Source organism: Amphiprion ocellaris, chromosome 1 (assembly GCF_022539595.1).
Source record: "Amphiprion ocellaris isolate individual 3 ecotype Okinawa chromosome 1, ASM2253959v1, whole genome shotgun sequence".
In the NCBI taxonomy this organism is placed as follows: domain Eukaryota; kingdom Metazoa; phylum Chordata; class Actinopteri; family Pomacentridae; genus Amphiprion; species Amphiprion ocellaris.
In genome coordinates, this window is record NC_072766.1 from 42,516,778 (window position 1) to 42,534,104 (window position 17,327).

The 17,327-nt window shown below is 36.4% G+C and overlaps 1 protein-coding gene across 1 annotated transcript in view; it reads right to left on the bottom strand.

The window, feature by feature from the left end:
- The window catches only part of LOC111578656 (CD82 antigen-like), a 40,417-nt gene that overhangs the window by 4,120 nt on the left and 18,970 nt on the right, over positions 1-17,327 (bottom strand). Inside the window, exons 2-5 of the mRNA XM_023285572.3 lie at positions 14,315-14,394; positions 11,048-11,120; positions 2,959-3,080; positions 2,369-2,443 (exon numbers count right to left, since the gene is read on the bottom strand). Of these exons, the coding sequence (XP_023141340.1) occupies positions 2,369-2,443; positions 2,959-3,080; positions 11,048-11,120; positions 14,315-14,377 (333 nt within the window). The 5' untranslated portion in view covers positions 14,378-14,394. The remainder of the gene's footprint in view (positions 1-2,368; positions 2,444-2,958; positions 3,081-11,047; positions 11,121-14,314; positions 14,395-17,327) is intronic.

Consider the following 17,327-nt stretch of genomic DNA (forward strand, 5'->3'; position numbering starts at 1 on the left):
TGACAAAGATGGAAAAAGATCCAGGAAGATCAGTGAGCAACTAAAAACCAGTGAAGCACAGAGTCAGCAGGAATCAGGTGGTCTAGAAGGAGTCATAGTACCACTAATCAGGAGGTCTAGAAGGAGTCATAGTACCACTAATCAGGAGGTCTAGAAGGAGTCATAGTACTACTAATCAGGAAGTCTAGAAGGAGTCATAGTACCACTAATCAGGAAGTCTAGAAGGAGTCATAGTACCACTGATCAGGAGGTATAGAAGGAGTCATAGTTCCACTAATCAGGAGCTTCTAGAAGGAGTCATAGTACCACTAATCAGGAGGTCTAGAAGGAGTCATAGTACCACTAATCAGGAGCTCTAGAAGGAGTCATAGTACCACTAATCAGGAGGTCTAGAAGGAGTCATAGTACCACTAATCAGGAGATCTAGGAGGAGTCATAGTACCACTAATCAGGAGGTCTAGAAGGAGTCATAGAACCACTAATCAGGAGGTCTAGAAGGAGTCATAGTACCACTAATCAGGAGGTCTAGAAGGAGTCATAGTACCACTAATCAGGAGGTCTACGAGGAGTCACAGTACCACTAATCAGGAGGTGTAGAAGGAGTCATAGTAGCACTAATCAGGAGGTCTAGAAGGAGTCATAGTTCCACTAATCAGGAGGTATAGAAGGAGTCATACTTCCACTAATCAGGAGTTCTAGAAGGAGTCATAGTACCACTAATGAGGAGGTCTAGAAGGAGTCATAGTTCCACTAATCAGAGCTCCTAAAATGACTCCACCGACAGTGAACTACTTTCTCCATCCAGCTGTAAAAACAGATGGCAGCTGCTTCAGACTTGGCTCAGGGGTTCTCCATGGAAACCAGAGTTAGTGTGAAGCTCAGACAGTGTGAAGGAACCTTCAGAACATCAACCTCTATGGATGGAGGACCAGAACTAAACCTGGTTGCTGCTCAGAACTAAACTTCCAGATGAAAGTTTGCTGAAGAACATGAGAAGAAGCCTGATGGATGTTGGAGAACATTCTTTGGTCAGATGAAGATCAATGAGTTGGACTCAGATGGAGTCCAGATGTTTGGTGAGAACCTGACCAGGACTACCACAGTAGATGCATAGTCCTGACAGATGATATTTCTAGATGCAGCATTAATGTCTGAGGATAAACTAAAATACTGGCTGACAAAAAGCTAGAAGAGGAGGAATATTCCAGCAGGAGAACATCCAAACAACATCAAGAGCTTCTCCACTAGAACTGAGTGGAACCAGGAGCTGGACAGTGAGAGTCTGAGCTGAACCCAACAGAACCATTATGATGTTTAAAGAAAAAGAAAGAGCAGCACAACCACTGAATAATGTGAAGAATGTGAGCAGAAATTCATGGTTTCCTCAGTAATAAAGTCTTTAGTTTCATTGAGTTCCTGCTGTGGAGCCTGAATCTAATCTGACATCATCTACGGTTCTACTCAGAAGTAATCTGATTACTGTGAGATGTTACATTTCTACTGCATCCAGATGTTTTTCTTTTCCTGAATAAAAATATAACACTTCTTCAGGAGCCATGAATGTTTTAAATGTGAAACTTTGGATCCAGATGTGCAACATCAGGTTTCTGTGATCCTCAGAGCTTCAAGGAGCCAAAGAAAACCCCTGGAAGGATCCAGACCAGCAGAAACCAGGAACGTTTCTCTCCATGAGTCCAGATTTGAACCGAGCCTCAGTTTGGCAGAAAACTCAGCGAAGCTTCCAGATAAAACAAACAGAGACTTGTTGATTCTTCAGACCTGCAGCTGGATCTGAGTTTGTGCTTTTACTGAACTAATACAGAAAAATGCAACGAATACTTTCAGAAAAACCTGAGTGAGAAACATTAGAAGAGACATTTACTGGTCATTAAATGTGATCTGATCTTCACGTGGAGCTCAAATATACACTGAAAATGTAACTGAACACTTTCATTTAATGACTTACTGGACCTTTTCAGACCAGTTTTAGGCCTTTTTCCACCGTAAACATCAACAGTTCATTGGTCAGTTTATTATTTTAACTAATTAATAATTGATTAATTCATATCTAACCTCCAAAGATGATTCTTTTCTATTTGTAGTGTTTTAAACAAAGGCTTGAATAATACAAGATATAAGAAGATCAAACATAAAACACAAACAGAAGCTTCACAGCAGTTTGTGCTGCAGCTGATGTTCACCAGCAGGAGGCGCCAAAACTCCAGTTTGTCTCCTCAGAAGATTAGTTTAGGAGGTTTTAAACAACAGTGGAGAGGAAGAAGAAGAAGGAGAAGAAGGTGAAGAAGAAGAAGAAGAAGAAGAAGGTGAAGGAGAAGAAGAAGAATCATCATCGTGGTGGTCTTCTCACCGTGTCCTTCTGGAAGTACATCAGAGCTCCAGCAGTGATCTGAGCGATGAGGATGAGGAGGAGGCAGGTGAAGTACTGAGGAAGAGGAGGAGGAAGAACCAGACTGTTAGGTGAAGAATTAAAGTTCCTCCAGCTGCAGGTTGTTCAGGCTGGAAAATGTCACTTTTAAACTGTTTCTAATAAAGTTCAGCAGATTTTAAATTGTCTGGCTGTAAAATGAAACTGGAGACAGATTCCTGATTCATCCATAAACTCTGATCTAAAGCATATTCTGCCCTTCAGCTTTTAGTTTTTATTTAAACCTTTTGTCTTTTTCTGCTCTTTTATCCACTCAGACGATCTGATCACTGATTGGTTTGAAACTCTTTTTAACCATAAACTTCAGATCAACTCAAAGTTTTCTCAAAAACTTAAAGAATCACAACTAAAAACTCTCATTCTGCAGAAAAAACATGAAACAAAAACAGCAAATCAGCAAAAGTACTACAAAACAATGCAAAATCGCCACAAAGAAGGCAGCTCTGATTCCAGATGTTTCTGGACCTCAGACCAGAACCTTAGAAGAACCTGAGACCAGAACCTGGACTCACCAGACCCAGCAGACAGCGGATCTCATAGATGGCACCCAGACATCCCAGGAAGCCCAGCAGCATGGAGAAAGCTCCAACCCCAATCAGGATGTAGCAGGAGACCTTCACCGCCGTGGAGTTATCTGAGGAGGAACCAGAGGAACCAGAGTTAGACCAGAGGAACCAGAGTTAAACCAGAGTTAGAGACGACGGGGTTCAGACAGAACAGAAAACATTTTAATCGTCTCAGATTCTGGTTTTATTTTCATCTGGTTTCCAGCAAACATTCAGAGGAAGAGTCAGAGATGAATTTACTGAATTAATATGTTTTATTTAAAGCAGGGCGGTCAGACATATGAGGGTAAAACATACAGAGAAGACATTAAGACTGACTGACTTCCCCTCTTGACGTCCCTTTAGTTTGCCCCTAGTTATGCTGCTATAGGCCTAGACTGCTGGGGAACCTCTCTGGATGCACTGAGCCCTTCTCTAACTACCTATGTATTTACTATATGTACCATTATTGCATTACATTCACTCTGTTTCTTTCTGTGTCCTTTCTCCGAGTGTCCCTGGTCCCAGAGCTGGATGCTTCAGATGTGTGGTTGTTCTCCCACCTCCAGCTGCCCATTTCCACCAATCTACTCTGCATTGCCCTCACTATACTTGATTTGCTCATCTACATATTTTTGAATTTACCACCAGCTATATATGTAGTATATTTAATGTCAGAGCCATACACCATAGCAGTAAACTATAATTAGTTTCCATGTTAGTTGTACTTTGCATGTATCATCTGTCTTATCATGCATGTATTATACTGTGTTTTATGGTCCTTGTGTCCCCCCACCTCTCTATCTCTACCCCTCTATCCCTCTATCTCTACCTCTACCTCTACCCCTCTACCTCTTCCCCTCTACCTCTATCCCTCTATCTCTATCCCTCTATCTCTACCTCTTCCCCTCTACCTCTACCTCTCTACCTCTATCCCTCTACCTCTACCTCTCTACCTCTATCCCTCTACCTCTATCCCTCTACCTCTATCCCTCTACCTCTCTACCTCTTCCCCTCTACCTCTTCCCCTCTACCTCTATCCCTCTATCTCTATCCCTCTATCTCTACCTCTCTACCTCTATCCCTCTACCTCTCTACCTCTTCCCCTCTACCTCTATCCCTCTATCTCTATCCCTCTATCTCTACCTCTCTACCTCTTCTGTTCCTCTCAACCCACCCGGCCAGCAGCAGATGGTTCCCCCCACATTAGAACCAGGTTCTGCTCGAGGTTTTTTCCCTGTTAAAAGGGTGTTTTCCTGCCACTGTCTTCTTAGGGCTGCTCTGGGGGTTCAGGCATATGGGTTCTGTAAAGCTTCTCGAGACAATTTGACTGTAATTGGCACTATATAAATAAAATTGAATTGAATTGAATTGAATTGAATTGAAAATTAACTGTAAATTAGTAAAACTAAAACTATAAATTTAAAATTATTTCTAGACCTCAACAGGTTGTTTAGATCATAAATACTAGATTGTTCATTGTTCTTTTGTCGTTCTGTATCTCATTTTTGTAATAATTTGTCTTGTATTTGTTGTTCTTTGTCTTTTTTTGTCTGACTTTTGTGGTTTTGATCATAAAGTAAAATCCTCCATGGTTCAGTTCCAGATGACTAAATGTTGTGTTCCTTTGTAGACACTCTGTGATCTGGAAGCTGTAATGTGGAAATGATAAACTGAGGCTGAATGTTGATGAAACTGAACTTATTTTTCTAAAGAAATTTCAGGTCATTCATGATGTTTAGTAAAAATATAATTCCTTAAATGTGAACATTGTCAGAACTGTACTTTTTGCACTAAACCAAAGTTATTAATTGGTTATTCTATTCTGATTCTACTGGTCTGTTTGTGGCCTCTGATCTAAAATAAGCGTTAATCTGTGAAAAATGTTCACCAGAATGTTTGAAAGGCACATTTATATTCATAAAAACCACTAAATGACTCCATTTATCAGCCAGAAAATATAAAAACAGACAGAATCATCAGATTTTCACCCGACCCGACCAGTCGAGGCAGATATCTGCCTTCCCTCAGCCTGGTTCTGTTGGAGGTTTTTTTTCGTTCTTTCCCACCATCACTCATTGGGAATCCAAAGACGCTTTGGATTGTTGGGTTTTCAGTTCCATTCATCCTTCATAAGGTCTCTACTCACTATGCTGAGATGACATGTTGGAAATCTGCACTAAACACATAAAACTGAACTGAATTTTCCACGTCTTTTTTGACAGTCATTGAATTAACCGATGGATGGATGGATGGATGGATGGATACTTTATTAATCCTGAGGGAAATTCAAGATTAAAAATTAGGAAAAATCAAAATCAAGATATTTCATCATAATTGTTTCAAAATACATTTAAAAATTCATCAAAAATAAATAGTTTGATGAAACCAGATTCTGTGAAAAACTAAAAATTCTTCACTCCTCAGTGGAACAGAGAAACCTTCACCGACTCAGCTGTGACCAACAATAACATGGCAAAAATCTGAGTTTTCAGCTGAACTGCAGGAAAACGTAAAGTTAAAACTGTAAACGGTTAAATATCTACATGTGGAGAATCCATGTTTTAGTGTTTTAACATCAGGTTTTATAAAATAAATAATGACAGAAATGTTTATTATATCTTGACTTTTAGCATGAGAAGACATTTCTGAGTTCCTTCTTCATCTGGTTCTGGTTCTATAGAGCTGCAGGACTTCAGACTGAAGTTTAGAGGGTTAACCATCATCAGGTGGAAACTGTGACGGCAGGAGGATTCTGGACGTCAGCGTTTTCATCTGATTTCATGCTTCTGCACCAGGCGGCTCATTGATTCTTCATAACGGGCCACTGAGCCGCTGCATCAATACGTGTCATTTATGTGCGACACAAAGCTAAACTGTGCCAAGCGTTAACCCGTACGGCTCGGCGGGCCGATAGTGATGAGTAGGGCGGTGATGTGATGCATGCTGATGCTGGCCGAGCAGAAAGAAGTCAGTGTCTGAGAGAAAACACCTGCTGAGCTGCACAAACCGCCTCAGTGACGCTCTGTGTTCGTTCACTGAGCCTCTATCCTGCTGCTAAACGCTCTGTCCTCGCTTAAATCGCCCTTTATGTCGCTGAGACGAGCTGCTGCTGCTGCAACGCTACAGAAAGTTAGACTCAACAACAAGCAGGAAATACCGTTTCTACAGCTGGGGAGGGTTTAGTTTTAGTCTTTTAATGAGAACATGCTTCATTGTTGTTGTAAAGTTCATGTTAGTTTCCACAAAACTAAAGTTAAAACTGTAAAAAGTGACAATGAGGTCGGGGGTTGATGGACGGAACAATAAAACATCCACGTTTCCACGACTACTTCTTTAACCCTCGTGTCGTCCTACGGGTCAAACTGACACGTTTTAAAGTTTGACAATGTGGGAAAAAATATTTTCACAATGAAAACTTCCACATTTTTGGTGGAAAAAAGAGATGTTTTTAAAAAAAGTTGAAGAACATTCAGCAAATTTCGCTGGATTTTGGTTGATTTTTATGTGAATGTTCTTAAAGAAAATAGTAGAAGTTTTACTGATATATATGGAATCACTTTAGATATTTTTAGGATTTTCTGAAAGATTTTTATTGATTTTTAAAAAAAAAAAATATTTACAAGATTTTTTTTTGCCAAATTTGTGGGATTTTATTTAAAAGAAATTTTTAAGGAATTATTGGAATTTTGTTCCTGAAGGTTTTGCAAATTTTCAGAAATTTGAGGGATTTTTTTGCTGAATTTTTAAACTTTTTTCAGTCAAGGAAACAATATTTTTTAGTGGAAAAAAAATGTTTCTTAAGAACATTGACAAAAAAATCAACCAAAACCAGCGAATTTCTGAAATTCTGAACCCTAAAACCAGTTTAAAAGGCATGTTTTTCTCTAGAAAGTTTGTTTTTTATTGCAGATAGTAAGTGTAGAAACAGAAAAAATATTCACTTTCAGCTTTTTTACAAACGTTTCACATGCGATATATAGTTCAGTCTGGAAAAATAACCAAATCTTAGATTGAAATTGTTCATACTTTTCAACCTATGTTTATATTTTTCAGCCACATTCGTTAGTTCATCTTATATTTATTCCTACTGTTTACATTTCTAAGACTTGAACTGGAGCTTAAACTGTAATGGTAACTATTTCCCCTCAGGAATCACTCAAATGCTTCTGATTCTGATCTAATTTTAAACATCTTAGTCTTTAAATTCTTGCTAGTTTGGACCAAAACCACAGTAAAAACAGACTAACAGTAAATGTGAGTTTTTTCCACTTAAAACTTAACAAACACGTTCCTAAAAATGTGGATCTGTTCCTTTAATCCGGCCGACGACAGGATGGAAAACAAGCAGGAAAAAGAAGGAATTTCTTCTTTAAACAGAATCCAGACGGCAGACAGACACAACATGAAGGCGATGTGTTGGATGTGAGTTAAAGTGACGACAAACAGACCTCCAGCTTCTCTTTAATGTGAATGTCGGCCTTCAGCAGGTCACTGTGACTGATTCACCCGAGGAATTCTGTTATCAGCTGGACATAAACTACATCGCTAAAGATACTGCAGCCAAAATACTGAGAGAAAACCTGCAGTCTGAAGGCTTTAAGTCAACGGACTTAACAGAAACTTTACTTTATTCACTCAGGAGTTTGATATAAAACATAAAATGGCAACTTTAGATGCTGCTCTCGATGGAAAATGAAACATCTGCAAACAAAAACTGTTCTATTTGTTTCAGTTTTTGTCCAGTGAAGCTAATGAATTAGCTTAATAAATTAAACTTTAAGAAAAAACCTTGTAAAAAAACAAAAAAAATACTACTTCTATATGTCTTATACGTATGACGTATACATTTAAATGTGCTCAACAAATCAGAACGTTAGAGTCAGACTTGTTGCCAGACACTCTACTAAGATAGGCTAGGTGAGCTAGGCTAGTTAGCTTGTAGAAATTACCTCATAAAACCCAAAAGAAAACTTTAAACACATTAATTATATTTTGTCTTAGCTGCATGATTCACCACAACTACTCATAGCATCAAATGCTACACAGACAGCTGTTGCTGCTAAGCTAGGTTAGCTGTGTTAGCTTAGTTAGCTTTCAGAAGGACTATTATATGTGGTGCTACTTTTTTCCTTCACTGTGATAAAAGATTCACAGAACCTTACCTTAAAAAAACATAAAAGAAGACTTTAAATACACATTTAAGTTTTTCCTTCATAAACAACAAATCATGTTGCCTTAAAAGATGCAGAGACAGCTGCTACTGCTATTCCACTAAGCTAGGCTAGGTGGGCTAGGCTAGTTAACTTTTAGAAGTCTATTTTATCTGAATGTTGTAGAAGTTATGAAACCCAAAGGAAAACTTTAAACCCATTAATTATATTTTAGCAGCGTGATTCACCACAACAAATCATGTAGCATCAAACAGCTGTGCTAGGCTAGTTAGCTTTTAGAAGACTATTATATGTGCTGCTACTTTTTTCCTTCACTATGATTAAAGATTCAGCTGCTGTTTTATTTGTTCGTGATGAATTCAATCTCAAAAAAATGAGTTTTTCTTTGTTTTTAATGTCAGTTTCCTGTTTCTATGATGTTTTCCTGCTGTTTTATTTTCTACATCTTCTGTGTCATAAATAGAAGATGTCAAAACAAGTCACAGAACTTTAACTTTAAATACACATTTCAGTTTTTCCTTACAAACAATAAATCACGTTGCATCAAACCTGCAGAGACAGCCGTTACTGCTCCTCCGCTAAGCTAAGCTAAGCTAGGCTAGGTCAGCTAGGCTAGTTAGCATTTAGAAGGACTATTTTATGTGGTGCTACTTTTGTCTGCCACTATAATTCAGCAGCGGTCCTATATATGTGTGAAAAATTACATTTTTAAGCTGCTAGAGCATCACTTTTTAGTTTCCAAAGTTCAAGAAACAGATAAAACTTCTAAATTAACTTTAGCTAAAATCAATGGTTAGCATTAACTTACCCACGTTCAAACAGTTTTGAGTGTACAAAGATTCAATCTCAACAGTTTTTTTGACAAAATAAGACATCAAAAATAATATTTTCACTAACTTTACTAAGTTTTTATATATACATTGTCTCTAACCACAACAAATCATGTTCTGTCTGTGCTTCTTAGCTGAGCTAAGCTAGGTCAGCTAAGCTAGTTAGCTTGTTAGTTGAAAAGGACTATTTCATCTGGAGCGAATTTCTCCTCAACTATGGTTTAATATTCAGCTACGATTGTAGTTGTGTGATAATTTCAACATTTAATATACTGCAGCAGCAAAACAGATTTTTTTAAATAAGAAAACAGAAAAAGTGGCTAAATGAGCTGCAGCTAAGGCCAAATTTTATGGCAAAATACAAGAAGACCGATTGTGATTATAGCTTGATTTTGTTTCAAAACAAACATGAAAAATGGGCTAAACTAGCTTTAGCTACGGCTGACAGCCAGGTTTAATCACTGCAGTTTATTATTTATGTCTGTTTTCTACTTTTTGTGACATTTTTATGCTGATTTGCCACCAAAACATGTGTTTCTCTGTTTACTTTTTATTGGAAGATGTCAGAAAGTGTGATTCTGCTCAGTCTGACTAAATAATTACTGTGTTTTTCTTCAGCAGGAAAAAATAAATCATCTGTCAAACAGAAACAGATTCAGACTCACAGCAAGTTATTCTGTCTCAATTATTGAGTCTAAAATTATTCAGACACAGAATTGGGGGGAAAAACAACAAAAATGTTGTGTTTCTGTGCTGCTAGCAAATAAAAACAGCTGAAATTATTTATCTGATTGTAGAAATCAAACTCAATCATCAAATCAAAGTTTTCTCTCCTTGTAATCAGAATTTATACATATTTTAAGAAAAACTGAAAGCTTTTCTACAAGAAAAGTTGTTACCCAGCTTTGACCAAACATGTGGGGTGTTAAGCATCCCGTTAGCATCCTGTTAGCATCCTGTTAGCATCCCATTAGCATCCTGTTAGCGTCCTGTTAGCATCCTGTTAGCATCCTGTTAGCGTCCCGTTAGCATCCTGTTAGCATCCCATTAGCATCCTGTTAGCGTCCTGTTAGCGTCCTGTTAGCATCCTGTTAGCATCCCACTAGCATCCCGTTAGCATCCTGTTAGCATCCCATTAGCATCCTGTTAGCGTCCTGTTAGCATCCTGTTAGCATCCTGTTAGCGTCCTGTTAGTGTCCTGTTAGCATCCTGTTAGCATCCCATTAGCATCCTGTTAGCATGGATAAAACCTGATTTACTAATAAAATAAACATGATTTCATGGATTTAGGTAATAAATTAACCAAACATAAATAAGACTTGAGCTGAATCTTAAATCATAGCGGAGGAAAAAATAGTCCTTCTAAAAGCTAACTAGCCTAGCTCAGCTAACCTAGCTTAGCAACGTAGCAGAAGCAGCGTGTTTCAGTTAATGGCTGGTTTTGGTTAAAGACAGTTCAAATAAAAACTGAAACAAGTTTTATTTTTGGTTTAGCTGTTAAAATGTGGTAAATTACACTGAAAGGTTTGAAGTTAAAGAATCTGACGAATAGGTTCAGTAAATAAACAGATTTCTTGGTGAAAGTGTTTAAAAAACTAACTTCTTTAAACATATTGAGATTTAAAATTTACTGTTTAGTTTCATAAATATTGAATAAGACATATTTTAAAGGACATTAGCATGAAAAATAGCAGTTAAATGTGATAAATTACACTGAAAAGTTCAGGTTTTGTAGATTTAAACTTGTTTTTAATGACAAGTTTTAACAAATAAACTGATTTCTTTTCTTTTTCAGACATTATGGTTCTTTATGCAGGATTAGTTTGTCCCTGTCTCTGTTTTAATGGTTTAAACAGTGAAATAATAAATTCTATGAGCCGCCTGTTTCTTCTTCTTCTTTGTCTCGGCCTGTTTTCTGTTTTCTGTTGCTCCGTTTGTTTTGTGTTTCAGATCAGCGTAAAAAAACTCCTCTGGAAACATTCACCATTCATTGTGCTCAACAGAAAACGGACTTTACTGGAGACAAACGGACATTAAAGCGGTTTAACTCACTCAGAACCACGATGAAGCTCTGATTGTCCAGCAGCAGCCAGAGTCCGAAGCCCATGACAACGGCGCCGAACAGCTGATGGACACAAACACGAGAAAACAGGATCAGAAGTCTGACAGAAAGTTGGTTCCTCAGAATCTGTTCTGGAAATATTTCCAGTTCTTTTCAGCCCATCGGGACTAAATTCATTCTGCAGCAAGACGACCAGCATCCAAAGCAAACATCCAGTCAGGAGATAAATTATCAGCTTCCTGTCTTCACCTCAGAGCTGAAAACCTGCAGGAACTCTGGGAACTTTAGCTTTAGAAGATGCTGAGAAAGATCAAATCTCAGTGAAAAGAAGCTTAAATCTGCAAACATAAAGTGAAACTAAACTTCAAACCAAAGAGTTTAGACACAAAACGACAAAAAAGAGACACAAAATGAAAAAATGAGACACAAAACGACAAAAACGAGACAGAAAACGTCAAAAACAAGACACAAAACGACAAAAATGAGACACAAAACGACAAAATCATTACACAAAGCAACAAAAATGAGAGAAAATGACAAAAACGAGACAGAAAATGACAAAAACGAGACAAAACAACAAAAACGAGACAGAAAACGACAAAAACGAGACAGAAAACGACAAAAATAAGAGAAAATGACAAAAACAAGACACAAAATGACAAAAACAAGACAAAAAACGCTGCTCCTTTTTGCTGATTATTATTGGATGTACAGACAAATATTATTAAATTACTGAAGAATTAAATTTCCTGCTCATTTAGTCTCATATTTACAAGATATTATCTCTCTGTTTGTTTTTCTTTTTGTTCTTCTGCAGGTTTAAATGTTTATTTTTGAGTTCATATCGAACACATGCAGTTTTAAATTCCAACAATGACAACATTTAATCTGAATCCTTTTCTCTGATCTGATCCGGTGCAGCAGAAACTCTGGACATCAGTCTGTTAAGAAGCTTTAAGATCACAGATTTCATTTTACTAAACTGGGACACAAACACTGGATCTGTAATTAAAACTGTCACAGATTCAACCAGAGCAGAAGAAATGAAAAAACGTCGACTGAGAGGAAGAAATAAAGATTCTGTGGTTTTAAAACACAATCAGTGATAACAAAGAAACTAAAAAAACTAAACATCCAGACTAGAAGCAGAGATTCATTAAGAAACATCTAAAAAAGAAGAGTTTTTGTTGTTTTTCTGCCTTCAACAAACTCTGCATCCCATAATTTACGTAATAAATAAAACTGAAGTGAAACTAAACAACAGATTCCAGCTGAGGAGCAGAAGTTTGATCAGTTTTCTGAATGTTTTTACGTCGACTGAATCAAAGTTTTCTGACAATTTTCTTTATTCAGTCGCAATTCATCTGATTATTGATCATTCTGGAAACGTCTCTGATTTATTAAGATTCAATAGTTTTTATTTCTGGATGAACTAGAAACATTTCCAGGTTGATGATTAATCAGAGAATCACGAGTGAGAAAGAAAATTTATCAGAAAACTCAGATTCAGTCGACGAAAAACAGAAAAAAAAAACTGAATCACAGCTGAAGTCTGGAGTTTGATATTAATTTATTTTATTTATGAAGCACTTTACACTGTAAAAAGTAAATTAAATAAAAAAACTCCACTATTTATCAGCCAGAAACTATAAAACCAGAAGGAATCTTTGGATTTTCTACTTTCCAGCAGTCCTTCAACTCATTTGTTCAATAAATAAATAAAACCCGAGTTTAAAATCAGAATATTTCATCAAAATCACTGATAAATGTAAAAAAAAAAAAGGTCAAATATTAAGTTCTTGCGCAAACCAGATTCTGTAAAAAAATGAAAAATTCAGTCAAGATTTTAGTTTTAAAAAAAAGAATAATTCTTTAAAAACAACAGAATATTTTTAAAAATCATAACGTCATAAATAATAAAAAATAATTCAACTAAACAAGATTTTATGTGGACAATTTAACAGATGAATTGTTTGTGTATCTTTTCTGTTTTTATTTTTAACTGATTCCAGATTAAATAAATTTAATTCTCGGCGATGTCCCGCCCACCGCTCTCTGATTGGCTACATGTCATCGCTAACAGCCAATCAGCTCTGAGGGATAAATGTTGGAACGTTTTCTTTCAACTAAACATAAAAACAAACAAAATCAAAAGGACATTTGAACAAAATTCATCATGATTTTTTTCTATAGATGTTCATCAGATCTAAATATCAGCTGCTGGTCTCTCTGATCATCAATAATCAGTATTGATCGATCGCTGTCTGGTCGCAGGTATCTGCTTCTGTTTTAATGTTATTTAAATTTACTGCTTGTTAAATTGGTTTTAGTTTGATTTATTTTAATGTTAAATCAGTTTAAGCTGCCTGAAAGGTAAATAACTAAAGAACTTAAATAAAATATTATTTCCTTTATTCCAAATCAAACATTTCCTGAGTCATCAGAGGGAAAAATGAATAAATAAAAAGAGCAGCAGAGAAGCTCAGACTGTTTTATCTCTTTGATTTTTAAAGAAATCACTGAAATGACTTTTAATCAGCCACAAACAGGAAGAATCATCGGATCTAACGGTCCTTGGATGAATTATATGTGAGCTGCTGCTTCTACCGGAGAAACTAAACAAATCTGAGCTTAAATCTGTCAGAAACTTAATATTCTGCATTAAATAACAACGAGGAGAAAAACAAACTCATAGAAACTGTCTGAACATAAAACCTGCTGCTGGGTTTGAAAAGCAACTTGTTTAAATAAAATAACATGAAATAAAAATGTAAAAAAGTTTTGGATTTTCTACTTTCCAACAGTCCTTCAACTCAATTGTGATTTTCTGTTGGATAAATAAATAAAATCTGAGTTTAGAATTATGATATTTGATCAAAATCACTGAAATATTAAAAAAATTGCCAAAAATTGAGTGTTTGCATGAACCAGATTCTGTGAAAAAAACAAATAACTTTGAGCTCTATGGTAGAACCTGAAAGTCAGGATTCGTTCAGCTGCAAACAAGAATCAGGTGAGAAAAATTCAGAGTGAACTGTTGTAGAAAAATAAACCACATTGGAGAAAAATTATCCACACTGACGTAAAATCAACCCTCGGTGAGGAAAAACTGTCCTAAAACGAGCTTAAAGAGCCTAAAGTGAGGAAGAATGAGCCCATAGTGAGGTTTAACTAGTAGTAGTAGTGTTTTAAATAAAGTAAAATGATCATTATTCTACACTAAATCCTGTGAAGCAGTCTGAAGGTAAAATACTCACAAAGAAGATGAGGTTGAAGAGGAACAGGAAGTACTTGCTCGCTGTCAGGCAGCCTTTCCCCATGACGACGGATTCTGGATCTGCAGACACAAACAGACACCATGAAGCCTCTAAGCTGATGGAGGATTACAACCAGAAACCAGTAAACCCAGTCTGGAGCTGGAGGAGGGCCGGGAACCAATCAGAGAGCAGAGATCAGCCCACATCTGGAGGAACAGCAGCTGGATTTCACTCAGATCTGCAGATAAGAGACTGAAAACTGAGGAGAAAAACGTCTCTGGAGGAGAAAGTATCAGCAAAACCCTGAATTCTATCACATTTCTATGAACTCATTTATATTGTCTGCATATTATTATATTCTGGACATTTTAGTTTCATTTATGAATGGTTTTATAATTATCAGCTCATTTCTGTCCATAATCTGGTCAATAAAGTACAAAAATACATAAACATACATATTAGTCATTATTCAGCTGTAAAATTCAACACATTTCATCCAGATCAGTTTAAATAAACTGACATTTTCAAACCATGTGGTCCCATTTTAGCAATATTTACAAAAATGAGCTTCACACTTCGTTGATTCAATGACAATTTATCCAGAATAAATTATTATTAAATTAAACATTTCCATGTTTCAGCTTTTCCGTATGTTTTTGAAATTATTTTTTCATTTTTTTAAATTTATTTTCAACTAAAACGTGCACAAACAAATTAAATATCTTGTTTCAGTTAAATCAATTAAATTTATTCCAATTAAATTCTTAGACACAATAATTAAAAACATTAAACTGACTTTATTATAAATATTTATGATATTTGTCGTGTAAAAACACACTTTTGAAGTTTCTGATGCACTTTTATTTTTTTATTTTATTAGTTGAATGCCTTTTAAAAGGGAGAGTTTGGAAATTTCTTTCTCTTTTCAATTGTTTAAAAAAATATTTCCAATTTATTAAATTTATTGCAACGGTATTAATAATTATTAAGTTAATACATAATTCTAAAAGTCCAATGTAAGTTATTTAAAAAATATAAACACATGGAAAATAAGAGAAAATCTGTTTTTATTTAATTCAAATTTAAGGGCCTTTTTTTCCCCAAAAATACTTAAATATATATGTTTCATGAGTTGCGTAAAAAAAAGTTATTAACAAACATTTTTTACCTGGTCTTACCAAAAAAGAAAAAAATTTTAATCAGTAATACGATTTAAAAAATCCTGCATCTTTCATTTTTATGGAGGTTTCTTGGAATATTTGCCTTTAAAAAAAAAAAACCAAAAAAACAACTTTCCACCTCAGTCAAACACAAAAAGCTTTTCTTCTTTCTTACTATAGTTTTGTAGTTGAGTGATTTCCATACGAACTGAAAATGTTCTTTAAATTAACACCTGAACTAGTAAACAGGAAGTGACATCACATCAACAGGAAGCTGCACACATTCCCTAAAGGTTTTCATACTTTCTGTTTCTGGATATGGAATCAACCATGACCTGATTTTATAAAAGACATTTACACATTTATTTACCTACTTATTTCATAAAAACCTACAAACGTCCAATAAAAGCTGATTTATTGTGTTTCTTCCTCTTTTCTCGGTGTTTTTATTTAAACCAGCAGCGATGGAACCAGAAACTCTTCATTCCCTCCAGTCCTGGGACCAGTTAACCACCAGCTCCTGTCCTGCGTCACGTTTATGGAAAATCCTGCGGGACCTGAACGCCTCTCCTCACTGTAACTGTCCAATAAATCCATGAGGATCCGGCTGGAAGTGAGTTCAGCTCGATGCAGCGACCCAGTTTCTCCACAACTGGGTTACTGGTCCACCAGTAAGTGTGCCAGACTGGGAGGAACTCGATCCGCACAGAGAAACACTTTCTGGCAAACAGCCGCCTGAAAACCAGATGGAGGGTTTTTCTAGAGTAAACAGAGCAGAGGCAGGAAGAACAACAAGAGGAACAGCCGGAGAACCGAACGATGAGAGGAACAGCCGGAGAACCGAACGATGAGAGGAACAGCCGGAGAACCGAGCAGAGAGAGGAACAGCCGGAGAACCCAACACAGAGTTTATAAAACAACCATGACCGAAAACATTCAAATATACAAAAATACCTCTGTAGGAAAACCTGTTAGCAAACTAGCATTAGCATGTTCCTGTTTGAAAACACTTTACCAACTAGCATTAGCATGTTCCTGTTTAATAACCTGCTAGCTGCTAACATTAGCATGTTCCTGTTTAATAACCTGCTAGCTGCTAACATTAGCATGTTCCTGTTTAATAACCTGTCACCAAACTAAGATTAGCTTGTTTCTGTTTAAATACATGCTACTAATATAAACAATTTCCTGTTTAAAAACACGTTACCAACCAACATTAGCATGTTTCTTTGTTAAGAACTTGTTCTTCATTTACTAGCATGTCATCAGCTAATTACAACTGTTAGCCTGGTCCTGGTTTTCCAACATGTCGCTAACTAACATTAGCATGTTTTTGTTTAATAACATGTTACCAACTAAAATTTGCATGTTTCTGGTTTTCTTGGGACTTACCGGCTAAAGTTAGCATGTTCCTGGATTACTAACATGTTTTGTTGTTGCTACCATTAGCATTTTCCTGATTTGGTAGGAAGCTACAGGCTAACATTAGCAATGAATTTTTTAACAAACATGTAACAGGAATGAGCTTCGCTGTGTGACTTCTAACAAACATGTCATGTACTCTAACCGTGTCTCGTGTTTTCTCTGCGGCACGGAGGAACAACATACATCGCACAGAACACGCTAGCAGGACCCAAAAGAAAAAAACCTTTAAGAGCCAGAGCAGCTTTAAATGCCCTGCTGGAGCCTCGGAGGCTCTCTGGGACTCTGAATTCTGGATGGGAGGTTGTAAACATGACAAAGCGTTTATGAACTTCTGGCTGGAAAACAGCAAGAAGAAACCAAGGCTGGCTAAATTTAGAAATACCACGGAGCCACGTAGAGCTGCAGCTGAATGAAAAGCAGAAGAAACC